At 45.9% G+C, this 13,733-nt stretch overlaps 1 protein-coding gene across 2 annotated transcripts in view; it reads right to left on the minus strand.

The window, feature by feature from the left end:
* Positions 1 to 13,733, minus strand: part of LOC309554198 (uncharacterized protein) — a 328,195-nt gene that overhangs the window by 104,259 nt on the left and 210,203 nt on the right. Inside the window, exon 5 of one of the 2 annotated variants that reach the window (XM_082255831.1) lies at positions 1,054 to 1,656. The exons of the other annotated variant lie outside the window; for it this stretch is intronic. Within the exon in view, the coding sequence (XP_082111957.1) occupies positions 1,054 to 1,656 (603 nt within the window). The remainder of the gene's footprint in view (positions 1 to 1,053; positions 1,657 to 13,733) is intronic. 2 annotated transcript variants of the gene reach the window in all.

The following is a 13,733-nucleotide window of genomic DNA, read 5'->3' on the forward strand; positions in this document are numbered from 1 at the left end:
AAAGCTGAACATCAGCAATTCAGCTCCTTTGTAAAAAATGAATGCACAGGATGAGTAAGTCCAACAAGATGCATGACATCTCCTGGACTTATCTCTATTATTTGCTTTGGGCAGCTTTATGGTACTCCCAAAAGACAACTATTGCAGAAGTTCTGGAAGCCTGACGCTGATGCTTAAGCTCTCAGCCATCTTCAACAGCAGAGTCATATGCCCAATCACAGAAGCCTTTGTATTTTTTGTAAACTCATTCACAAAATATAAAGGCTTCTCTGAATGGGCCACAGAAGGGAGGGGTGGGCATTGCTGCTCTGTGTGCTTCTCTTCAGGAGGTGAAATGCATCTAATTGGACTTAACTCATAGTGTGCCTTTATTTTTTACAAAATGCCTACATTCCTGGAAATCAGCTTTAATAATGATATCAGTGCATTTCATTAGTATGCTAATGCTTGCAGGTTCTCCTATAACAGGGATCCTCAAACTACGGCCCTCCATCTGTTGCGGAACTACATGTCCCATGAAGCATTGTAAAACTCTGACATTCACAGACATGACTAGGCATGATGGGAATTGTAGTTCCTGAACAATTGAAGGGCCAAAGTTTGAAGACCCCTGCCCTATAACATCAAAGGACAATTGTTCCTCCTTTAATCTTTTAGATTTAATTTTTCTACCACTGATAGAGTTTTAGAACAAGGAGCAGACACAGAAAGAATGGAGTTGGTATAGAGATTATATGTATCCTATGTTGTATCATTTATTAACAGTATATTGTTTCAAATTGAGAAAAAGATATTAGCAAAATTATAAAGTCTCAAGAAATAACCCTGAGAAAAACTCTCATCATTAGGAATTTACAACAACAACTTTCGGCTGTTCTAGATACTACATGAGAATATTGATTCCTTGTTGTGTGATTTTACACTTATAATTGTCATTGTCACCTCTCATTGCTGATGTGATAACAAATAAAACACCATTTTCGAAGCTATTCTGTACTTAGAAGTGGAGGATCCTAATAAATAAAGTGTATATAGATGAGATGACAGACTTACGCAAATCTATAGGCTGAAGAAGAACGTCCCCCTTCATTTCATAGACTAGAGCCTTCCAATTAATGACATTTCCATGGTGGTCACCAGATATGACTGTCTGAATGTCTTCTGGAGTCAGGACATAATCCCACATGTGGACATCACTTATTTCGCCAACCAATGACTGAGAAGCCTCAAACCCTCCACCATAAGAAACTTGTTCCTGTCCCAGAATAATGCTGGTTTTAACTGCAATAGAAGACTGTCCCCAAATATATCCCGTGGTGGAGATCTTCCCATTCACCCAAAGCTGGACTACCCCAGTTCTCGAGTCCCAGGTCACACAGGTATGGCTCCAGTCTGAAGACTCTGAGTCTTTCTTGAAAAAAACTCCATTTCCATTGTTTATGTATACAGTGTAGGTGGTTGGAGCCTGGAACCTGATTAGAAAAGCATTTCTGTTTGTTGGAGTAGCTAAAGAGAAGAGAGAATACTGGCGGGAAAGGTCAGAATAAGAACGTAGACAGACGCTGACTTCCTGTAATCGTCTTGTAATTTTAGGTTTTAGAACGACATGAGCTGTGTTGGTTTCTTTGGGGAAGACGAACATTTTACCCTCCAAGTCTAGGGAAGAAAACAGACAAAATTCATTACTGATACTTATCAAAGCTTAGATGTAGAACAATAAACTCAGCATTTAATATAGATGATCAACATACAAATAATTAGATACACTCATATATCTCAGAAGATGGTTATATTCATTTTGTGTATAGAGATGTTATTTTCAGATCCAGTATGGTATATGACAAGAAACAAATTTGTTTTGGCAGCTTACATTTTCCATCTTCTCATTTAATAATATTACTACTAATAATAATTATTAAATAAATGCAATAATAATAATAATAAGAAGAAGAAGAATAAAACATATTATTATCTCCAAACTTTCCTCCAAAATTTTATTTAAAGACCTAATTTGTAAAGTATAGGAGTGCTAACACTATCAGGTATATAAGCTGGCTCCACATCCACTAAAGTGGCTCTAACCCCTTGGCGCTGGCCGCAGGTAAATATGCGGCCTCTCGGCGTCTGGTCCTTGGTGCTCCATATTTGCGTAAATTGCTGTCATAAGAGCTCTGCCGAGAGCGCGTTGCCTGTTCCCGGCACAATTACCGGCGCCTAACCTAAAGCAAGCAGCGATCGGGAGTGACCGCCGTGACAGCAAATCAAGGTGCTCACGTGATTTCATAAGCCCCACCCCGGGCATTATAAACCTCTTAAAGTGCTGGAAGGCGCCGGCGCGAAGAGGTTAAACTCTAAAGATTTTTTTTCGTTTTTTTTACCGTACGTTTTAATTGATTTTAACATATCAAAATGTCAAGGAAGAGGTCCAGCATGCTAAGGCGAGACTAACAGTACCATTTCTCTACAGGAATATCAGGGACCTGTCAAAGCCTGCAGAACGATGGAACTCTATTCATGAAGACCAAGTATATCCAAAGGAGTCCCGTCATTCAGTACCACGGACATTTTTTCTTGGGTCACGTACCACGTCATTTTCTGTTTCATCTGCGTGATTGTTGGTGTGGAAGACCACCATGCTCTGGCCAATGTCTTTCTGTCTGCCGTAAACAAAAATGTCAAGAGGCAAAACTGTCTAGTAGTACAGTTCAGTCATTTTAGGTTTAGTAACGCCTCTTTTAGTGACTTGAGCATACCCTTGCCTAGCAAGGTATACATATATTATCAGGTAGACTCCCTTCCAAAAATGCTTAATTTTAAGGCAGTCCTACCAGATGAGGATCCCAGACATTTGGCAGTCAAGGAAAACTTTCTCAGAGCAGATAGCGCAGGGGTGAATTTAGCTCATCTTTGGGGGACCATATACCACCGTGTGAATAATTTATAGTTGGATTCTATGGCTGTGGTGTTAATAGGGCAATGTACTGTGGTTTCTCAGATTTGGCGCCAGTTGTCTGGTTGCATTTGAAAAAGAAGGAGCGCCAAACACACTTGAGGAGAGTCCTAATAGGAATTTATTAAGCCACGAATACCAGGCATATAACAAGAAAGAAACCAATGTGTTTTGGAGGCCAAACAACCCCCCCTTCATCTATTACACAAGTGTCAGTATAACACAGTCTTTGAGGAATTGTTGCATAGGAACTTTTTTGTCCCATTTCTTGATGATGGCAGGACCCCCCTAATTTCTGCTGCAGAGTAAGTTCTGTGTGGCCCCTCAAAGTTTGCAGCCTATTCCAGTGACCTGGCACTAAGGTTGTCACACAATATTTCTGCAGCTGGACCTCAGCTGCCACATTTCTAATGTTTAATGCATGATACATTTTGCTTTGTGTCTTATTGCAGCCTATTCCAGTGGTGCTCCGGCCATGGAAAGGTGACACACAATGTTTCCACAGCTGGACCTCAGTTTCTAATTTTCGAATGTTTACTGCTGGGAAAATTCTGTTTTGCACTTTAAGGTTTGTGGCCTATTGTGGTGCTTTGGAAGGCAATGTTTGTGGTTATGGGCGTAGCAATAGGGGTCGCAATGGGGACCCCACTCTTGCTCCGGGGGGCCTGGGCAGCAAGAGGAACAACTAGCTGTATTTTCCTGCAGCAGCTGAAAGACAACTTCCCTTCCCCCCACTCCCGCTGGTATTCATCTGCTGTAGGAAAATACAGATGATTGGACTTAGTAAATGCTGCCCTCTGCTGCTCTGTTCCTATTTCCCCCATGGCCCCTCTGAATGCTGCCCTGCTGCCCCCCACATCACTGATGGCTGACTCCAGATCACACAGTGCAGCAATCAGGGAAGCATTTTGAACACTAAACTCGAGCTGAAGAGTTCCCTGAAACCATTTAACATCATATATGCCAGGCATCAACAGTGCCAGGGGGAACAGGATTTCATGGGAGGGACTTATAAGCACAGAGACCGTGGCAACTGAGTGGGGACACAGACATCAGGCATCACTTTTACCAGTACTGATCCATGGGGCCACATGGGGGCAACCTAGGATTTCACAGCCATTCTGTAGGAGCAGAGAGCAGGAGCAAGTGGCTGCACAGACTTAACTCCATAGCTGCTGGGGATGGGGACGAGTCGGCGCCTAACAATTAACCCCTCTGGGCCACTTGGCTCCACTTTTCATACTCTGCCAATTATCGTAAATTGTGGGATGCAACAGGTTGACTGGCTGCGTCTCTTTCTCCCTGGCCTAGCTGTGGTAGGTTCCCTCACATGCTTCCCTCCTGCCCCCCACCAACATAATCCCCTCTTTTTTTTCCCTTCCTCTCCTCTCTCTCTCCCCTCTCTATGGCTGCCCCCCCCCCCCTGTTTCCGCCTTTTCGTCTCTGCCTCTCCTTCCTTTCCTCTTTCCTTCTCTTCCCTCCTTCCTTCCCCCGAGGAGCTACAGTACCATGATACCAGGTGGACCACGTTCAGCACACGCAGTTGCCACTCCCTCGCCCCTCCCTGCTTATGTTTACGCACATTCCCCCTGTTCACTTTGTCCCCAACATGGTTCTCCCTTAGCCCCCTCTGGCGTACGTTCCGGGGCCTCGGACACAGTGTGATCCCCTTGGGGGTGTCCGGTTCCCTGGACGTGTATCCGAGGGATGCTTTTGTTACTCCTGCAAGGACTGCTTTAATCTGGAATATGATCTGGGGGGCCCATTGGGTTGATTTTTGGGGCGTACTTACTTGTCTGGTCTAGCCTCACATTGGTACTCAATCGTTGCTCTTGTAGTGCATAACGTACTATTTTTTGTTTTCTTTTCTATAAGCATCAATGATATATTTGTTATTGTTGCTGTTACTGGTGCTTGTTTATATCACACTTTGTCTTTCCGCATTTACCGCGCTATTCTCTGTATGCATGCTAAAGTTTTCAATAAAGTGTTTAAAAAAAAAAAATATTAACCTCTCAATTGCCAGATACCTCTACCATGTATTACTTAGGCACCAGTGGGACAGTGGCAGAACTACCAGGTTTGCAAAGGTTGCACTTGCGAACGGGCCCTGTCGTTCCACCACCGTGGGAGGCCCAAGATGCCAGGAAGGTGGCCTGCTGCAGAGCATGTAAAAGGATCACACTGTGGGACCATAATAAAGGACCCCATGATGGAAGTAAAGGGCCCTGAAAATCAGTGGGAAGGGCCCCAGGCCTGGAGGGAAGGGCCCTGGGATCATGTGGGCACGTCATGGTTTCTTACACCAGGGCATTAAAGGTACTAGTTACACCCCTGTTTTGTGCCCTGCTAACTGTGAGGGGTTACGATGCTCAGGCAACACCTTCCACAAAGGCCCAATTTTTGGCACTTGTATGGCACATGCGATTTCAAATTTGCATGAAATTATTACCAGCAGGTCCCATTCCTGCACCAAGCAAGAGTAACTGTGAGGGGTTACGGTGTTCAGGCACCGCCAACAACCAAGGCCCAATTTTTCTGCACCTGTATGACAAGTACATGCGATTTGAAATTTGTATGTATATTTGTATATGACATTTTTTTGCTTTAGAAATGTCAGTATAGCTGCAGCAGGCTACATACATCGTAGAGATGCACTACTTTACAGGCACATTCAGGGGACCCCCCAGGCACGATATTTGAAGGAATTTTTAATTTTTACTTTGAGCCTCATTAAAATCAGTAAATCAGGGGGGGCGGAGCCGGCTAGCGAGGCTGATGGAAGCGTGAGCCAGAAGCTCCTCGCTAAACAGACACACCGGAGCAATTATAACACGGAGGGTCAACTCAAAACCATTCAGCTATACACCGGACATTCCCGGGCATCACCTGGACATGCCACCGAAGCGCAAGGACCGCTGCAAACCCGGTAAGATGATGAACTTCTTCTCACCTCATACCAGACCGCTCGGCCAAGATGGCGCCGGCCCGCCACGAGCACCCAGCACTCAGTCACAGAAGCCTTCTGGCTCGGCACAGAGGGGATCCTCCCCGAGCTCCCTGGCTGACCCCGTGAACCTTTCACAGCATTCGGCTGCAGAATCACAGTCCAACAGTCCTGTGAAGTCTAAACAAAAGACCTTCCATGAACTGTCTCCCCCTCACCGCAGTATCTCTGTGGATGACACCCTGGAGTTCCAGGAAACGCTAGCAACCATCCCTGCTGGGGATCATCCTGTGATGGCATCCATGTTTAAAGATGTAATGCTGTCTTTGAGGTCAGCTATCCATTCGGATATGCTGCAACTAGTGTCACAATGCAGCTCAGCAGTCACAGCAGTAACTGACAGGGTCTCCACCATAGAAAACAAGATGGGGGAATTTGCAGACACTTTTAATAATATGGTGGACGCTCACAATGAACATGATGATGATCTGGTCTGGCTCAAGTCAAAGGTGGCTGATCTTGAGGACCGTTCCCGAAGGAATAATGTCAAGATCAGAGGCATCCCTGAGACAGTTAAACCACCAGACCTGGCAGCATTCCTTACATCTATTATGCAGGAACTTCTTCCTAACACTGCTTTGGGTGATCTGGCCATCGACAGGATCCACAGGCTGCCGAAGCCCAAGCACATCCCAGACAAATATCCTAGAGATGCCATAGCTAGGATTCATTTCTACACAGTTAAGGAGCAACTTATGGCGAAAGTGCGGAAAGCGGTGGATCTCCCACCTAGTATGCAGGGCCTGTCTTTTTATGCAGACCTTTCAGCTCACACTATGAACCGGAGGAGAAATCTAGTGACTATCACCAAACCCCTTAGAAATCATCATATCCAGTATCGCTGGAACTACCCTGCAACCCTCATTATTACTAGAGGGGATAAGGAATTTAAAGTTTCTACCCTGGAACGGGGCATTGAGCTCCTTCGACAGTGGGACATTCTGGAAACAACGGACCCTCCGGGGGCTCAAACGTCTACCTGGGATCCTGAGCTACCTGCTTCAAATGGATTTAAATAATTTTTCTGGAACCTCACTGATCCCTTGGAGTTGACCCTCCATATGATCCAACACTCGGCCCTACCGTCTCCGACAGTTCTGTTCGGCTACTCTCTTGTTTGTGTTCTATAAAGTTCCCCGGATTAGCAGTACCAACACTGCTCAGATTTCCATTTGGATATCGCCTCATTTTTAATAGTTGGCGCGGTCCACATACCTGTGCCTATATACGGTTATTTACCGTTTGTTTGCAGGGCTCTGCATACACAGGGATCTACGTTAGACTGTTGATAAATTTACCCCTGCTGTTTCTTTTTATCTTTCTCTTGTTTTTGACCCACGGCAGTATCTCTCCAGTCCTACAGTGTTCCACCAAGCCATCCTGAACTCTACAGCTTCACGGCAGGACCTCCTGGACTACCAGAGTCACCGCCACTACCGTAACAACGGATTGGGGTAGGATCTCTTGGACATTGTTATTTGTTCCACACTGGGACCTTGTTTGTTTTTTTTTTATTTCTTTCCCACATTTTTGTCTTCTTGACCGAACTCTCACTGCTCATACCACACCATGGCATTTAAGCTGACTTCCCTCAATGTTCATGGGTTGAACAGCCCATTTAAACGACACATGCTCTGGAGAGAAATAAAGTCTCAAAAATGTGATATTATGCTACTTCAGGAGACTCATTTTTGTGCCACAGATCCTCCTAGACTCACTAATAAGCAATTTCCACACATATACTACGCAAATGGCCCCAAAAAGAAGGGAGGTGTGGCCATTATCATCAAAGATTCTGTGCCTTACCGATACCATGCCCATATCTCGGACCCGGACGGTCGCTATATACTCTTACACTGTGAAATTAACAATGTTGAATATACCATCCTCAACATATATGCCCCAAATGTGAGGCAAATTTCATACCTTACTAAATTGTGGAAACACCTCCAACCGAGCATTAGGGGATATGTGATCCTGGGAGGTGACATGAACTTAGTGGCGAACATTCGCCAGGACATCTCTAGCGGTGCCCGAACATGCCCCCGTAGATCGGATCTCTCTAACTTTTTGAAATCTACGGGCCTACAGGATGTATGGCGGTGTCATCACTCTACGGAGCGAGATTACTCCTTTTTCTCAAAAGTTCATGCCTCATACTCGAGGATAGACATGTTCTTTACGGACAAATTTCTGCTACAAAAAATTGTGGATTCTTCCATTGGACAGATCACATGGTCAGACCACGCCCCCGTGTCCATTACGGTTGGCCCACGGATGTTCTCCACGAGGGCTAATAGGTGGAGAAATGACACAAGTGTATTCTGCGATTCGGGGTCTTCATCTGAGGTCCGTGAGGCCTTGGAGGAATTCTTCCGAACAAATGAAAAGGGGGACGTTTGCCCACTGATTGTATGGAATGCTCATAAGGCTTTTATGCGTGGTTTTCTTATATCTAGGAGTGCTGCATTGAGGAGGCAGAGGAGGCAGCGCCTGGATGATCTTTTGAAAAAGATCCAAAATTTAGAAACACTAAATAAACGCACTCCCCTTCCAGACATTTGCGACCAATTATCGAATGCACAACATGAGCTCCGATCTCTGCTGATTGGGCAGCACCAGGCCCATGTACGCAGACTGAAGGCCACCTCTTTTGCGCATGGCAACAAGGCTGGCAACTTATTAGCGAATCAATTAAAGGACAAACAGACCCGGCAACGTATATCTAATTTGACGCACCACTCCACGAAACAGAACTTGACCAACCCTAAAGATATTGCCGACGCCTTTAGCCACTACTATGGTGAGCTATATAACTTACAGGATGACGTGTCCACCCCGCAACCATCACCAGAAGACATTGACAAATTTCTCGCCTCAATTTCCTTACCCAAATTATGTCCCACAGACTTAACGAAACTGAACCTTCCTATAACAGACCTTGAAATCAGTAAAGTCATTCAGTCTCTGCCCCTTAATAAAGCTCCTGGCCCTGATGGGTTCTCTTCGGAGTACTACAAGCAGTATACGCATATTCTAACCCCAAAACTCCGGGGGGTATTCCAAAAGGCTGCCACCTCTGCCTCCTTCCCTCCTGAGATGTTGGAGGCCACTGTGGTTACACTACCTAAACCGGGGAAACCCCCGGATTGCGCAAAGAACTTCAGGCCCATTTCTTTGTTAAACGTGGACCTGAAGGTCTACGCAAAAATCCTGGCAAACAGAATCTCAAAATTCCTGCCTGGCCTTATCAAGCAGGATCAGGTAGGGTTTGTAATGGGCCGTCAGGCCACCGATGCTACGAGAAGAATGCTGAATCTCATCCACCATGCCGAGTCCACTCGTACTCCCACTGTGTTCCTGTCCCTTGATGCCGAAAAGGCCTTTGACAGGATACACTGGGGTTACCTTCATAAAGTCCTGCAACGATTCGGCATGGAGGGTGAGATTTTAGACGCAGTGCTAGCACTATACACGGCACCTTCAGCCTATGTATACACAGAAGGACTGTTCTCCACTAAATTTAACATAACAAATGGCACTCGCCAGGGGTGCCCATTATCCCCATTGATGTTTGTTTTATTAATGGAACCCTTTGCAGAAAAGATTAGAAGCCACCCCGGAATTAGGGGACTAGATATTAAGAGATTCAACAACAAGATTTCGTTGTTTGCAGACGACGTCATCTTATCCGTGACATCTCCCCGGTCCTCTTTAGTGGCAGTCCAGGAGGTGCTCAAAGAATTTAGCTCGGTTTCATATTACAAGGTAAATGACACCAAGTCAAACATGCTAGGCATAGCAATTCCCGAACACCTGGCGAAAGAGATTCAAAGCAGGGTCCCTTTTCAATGGGGCATTGGACATATCGACTACTTAGGCATCAAGCTTACTAGCAAGGCTGGGGACCTTTTCAAGACAAACTTTGCACCATTTCTTGACATCCTCACACAGGAGTTATCTAGACTAGGCAAATTCTACCTTACTTGGTCAGGCAGGAATGCAGCGTTTAAAATGCTGACATTCCCAAAGCTCCTATATCTGTTTAGAGCACTCCCCATCAAGATTCCCTTAGCGTTTTATAGATCAGTACAATCTCTGATATCTAAATTTCTATGGGGTGGTAAAAAACCTCGCTGCTCTCATATGCATCTGATTAAACACCCCCTCATGGGGGGTATGGGTGTCCCGGATGTGCGGGACTATCATATGGCTGCTATACTTACCCAATCCGTCCACTGGCTGAAGCATACCCAGTCGCCTAGCTGGAAGTCCATTGAGCAGGCGGTAGTAACACAAGGCACTCTAGCGGACCTCATTCTCAGTATTCCATTATCTAATGGCAACTATCCGATGGCGCACCCCACTATCATGCCCACAATACAGGCATGGCGTTATTTTTACGCTCACAGTGCCAAACGTTCTAAAAGAGTGGATGTCCCTATTCCCTTGACTGCGCTCTCTTTCATCTCCTCAGACCTACATTTAGTGCACTGGTCCACTTATGGTCTCCACACGCTTAGAGATATCACGCACAATCCGGGAGGTTTTTCCTTCTCTGGATGGTGTGCCCGCTACCCATTGTTTGCTAAGGAATTTTTCACGTACTCCAGAGTGTCCCACTTGATTTCCAAGGTATCCTCAGTTGACATCCCTTTTCCTGAATCGATTCACATGTTGTGCTTCGGAGACAATCATCACACGAAGGGAATAGGTAAATTTTATGTTTCCCTACATGACAAGAAGTCATTTGTGAAACACACCTATCATATAAAGTGGGAGGGGGACCTAGGCCAGGAATTTACAGAAGTTCAGTGGCTGCGTTCATATACCCATACAGCTACCCATACTAGATGTTCCAATTTCAGGGAAGGTCTTTTGAAAATACATCAGCGGTGGTATAAAACCCCGTACTCCATTGCCAAGTACTACCCGGGCGTCTACAACTTGTGCTGGAGACAGTGCGGGCAAGTTGGAACTATACTCCACGTTCTGTGGTCCTGTGTCTCCTTGCAAAGTTTCTGGGCCTCTGTCTCTAAACTGATTGCGGAGGTGACGGGAGTGCTTAACAAGGTTACAGTTGAACAAGCTTTACTGGGCATAAATATTGTCAGGTACCCTCCCCAATTGAGAACAGTGGTTCAGAACATTCTTTTTGCTGCACGGCTGTCCATAGCCCGTAAGTGGAAATGTGAGGACATCCCTACCAGGAGGGAGGTGGTACAAATAGTAGGAGAATCGTATGCACACGAAAAAACTCTAGCTATCTCTGCCTTTAAAATGCAACAATTTCGGACCAGATGGTCCGCCTGGACTGAATATGTTGGACAGCGTGGTGCCTGATAAACTAATCTCCTCTTAACATGTATGTGATTGCTACTGTGGACGTTGTGCTGGGGGCCATGGGCAAGGGGGGTGGGGAGGGGGTTAAGAGAGGGGACACAGCAGGATCCCTTTGGGGTGTCCCCCCTAGAGTGGCTTTTGCGCTACATTGCCTTCTCCCGCGCCCTCCCCCATGGGTCGCAGCGTGCGCTTGATTTCTTTGTGTGTTGGGGTGCTAAGTTGTCCATGACGTTTATATCATTTGTTACTGCTGTGGGTCATACCTTCATACCTCCATACCCTTATAACTTGTAACTCTGTTCAGTCATTTCAAATGTAATTCTCAGTTGTTCAATTACTCGTATGTCATGTTATAATGCAGCTGTTCCAAACTTATACTTCCATTTGTTATGTATGTAACTCATTTTCTCTGCAAAAAACCAAATAAAAAGATTTTCAAAAAAAAAAAAAAATCAGTAAATCAGTTCTCCTTTAAGAACGATCGTTTTTAAAAACTTTTTTTCATTGCTACATGTTCCCCAGGTCAGGACCCGGACCCCCCTATACTTTTTTTTGGGCAATAACTTGCATTTAGGCCTTCAAAATGAGGCCCTTTGATTTTCGAGGTTCGAGTTCCATAGACTTCAATGGGGTTCATTTATTCGAACAAACTTTTCCTCTGTTCACTGTGTTCTGGTGCGAACCGAACCGGGGGGTTTTCGGCTCATCATGTATAAATACATAAGGGGGGGATATGATCACCATGTATAAATACATAAGGGGGGATATGATCTCCGTGTATAAATACATAAGGGGGATATGATCTCCATGTATAAATACATAAGGGGGGATATGATCTCCATGTATAAATACATAAGGGGGGATATGATCACCATGTATAAATACATAAGGGGGGGATATGATCTCCATGTATAAATACATAAGGGGGGATATGATCTCCATGTATAAATACATAAGGGGGGATATGATCCAGGGCCGATCCTGGGCTGGTGCGAGGGGTGCACCGCACCCAGGCGCCTCAAAAATGCTGAAAAGGGGGGCGCCGGCCAAAGCTGCCTCCATAGTGATTGGCAGCAGGCAGTGTGGCTCCTTCGTTCAGCCTGTGGCTGTGTATGTGTGTGTGTGTGTTCCATTCTCCAGTGAGCAGTCCCCCCCCCCCCCTACAGGAATGGGAGAGGCTGCATCTGCACTGCCTTCTCCTGCCCCCCTCTCTCTCTCCCTTTGCCCACCCACACACTCAGTACAGCCCATGCTGCTGTAAGTGAAGGAGATGTGTGGGCGAGAAAGTTTAACTCAGGCAGCCGGCAGCTACATGGTGACCTGAGTGAGTAACTGTGACCGGACATACTCCTCCCTACCCTCCCCCCCCTCCTCTGTCCCTTTCTCCCCCCTCCTCTGTCCCTTTCTCCCCCCCCTCCTCTGTCCCAATCTCCCCCCCCTCTGTCCCTGTCTTCCCCCCCCTCTGTCCCTGTCTCCCCCTGCCTCCTCTGTCCCTGTCTCCCCCTGCCTCCTCTGTCCCTGTCTCTCCCACCTCCTCTGTTCCTGTCTACCTTCTCCTCTCCCTGTCGTCACCCCTCTGTCCCTGTCGTCACCCCTCCCCCTCTGTCCCTGTCGTCACCCCTCCCCCTCTGTCCCTGTCGTCACCCCACCACTCTGTCACCCCCTCTCTCACTCTTCTGTGTCACCCCCCTCTCTTACTCTTCTGTGTCACCCCCCCTCTCTCACTCTTCCGTGTCACCCCCCCCCTCTCTCCCTCTCTCTCTCTCTCCCTCTCTCTCCCCTTTTCTGTCACCCCCGTTCCCTCTTTCTGTCACCCCCTTTCCCTCTCTCTCTCGCTCTCTCTCTGTCACCCCCTTTCTCTGTCAACCCCCCCTTGTCTCTCTCTGTCAAACCCCCTCTCTCTCTTTTGAATCTCTCTCTCTCTTTTTTTTCGCTGTCTTTTTTTTCTCTCTCTCTCTTTTTTTTCTTTTCTCTCTTATGTATAAATACATAAGGGGGGATATGATCTCCATGTATAAATACATAAGGGGGGATATGATCTCCATGTATAAATACATAAGGGGGGATATGATCTCCATGTATAAATACATAAGGGGGGATATGATCTCCATGTATAAATACATAAGGGGGGATATGATCTCCATGTATAAATACATAAGGGGGGATATTATCACCATGTATAAATACATAAGGGGGATATGATCACCATGTATAAACAGATAAGGGGGGGGTATGATCACCATGTACAAATACATAAGGGGGGGGGATATGATCTCCATGTATAAATACATAAGGGGGGATATGATCTCCATGTATAAACAGATAAGGGGGGGATATGATCTCCATGTATAAATACATAAGGGGGAGATATGATCACCATGTATAAATACTGTACATAAGGGGGATATGATCTCCATGTATAAATACATAAGG

This window comes from Pelophylax lessonae (assembly GCF_965119305.1).
Source record: "Pelophylax lessonae genome assembly, chromosome: 4".
In the NCBI taxonomy this organism is placed as follows: Eukaryota; Metazoa; Chordata; class Amphibia; order Anura; family Ranidae; genus Pelophylax; species Pelophylax lessonae.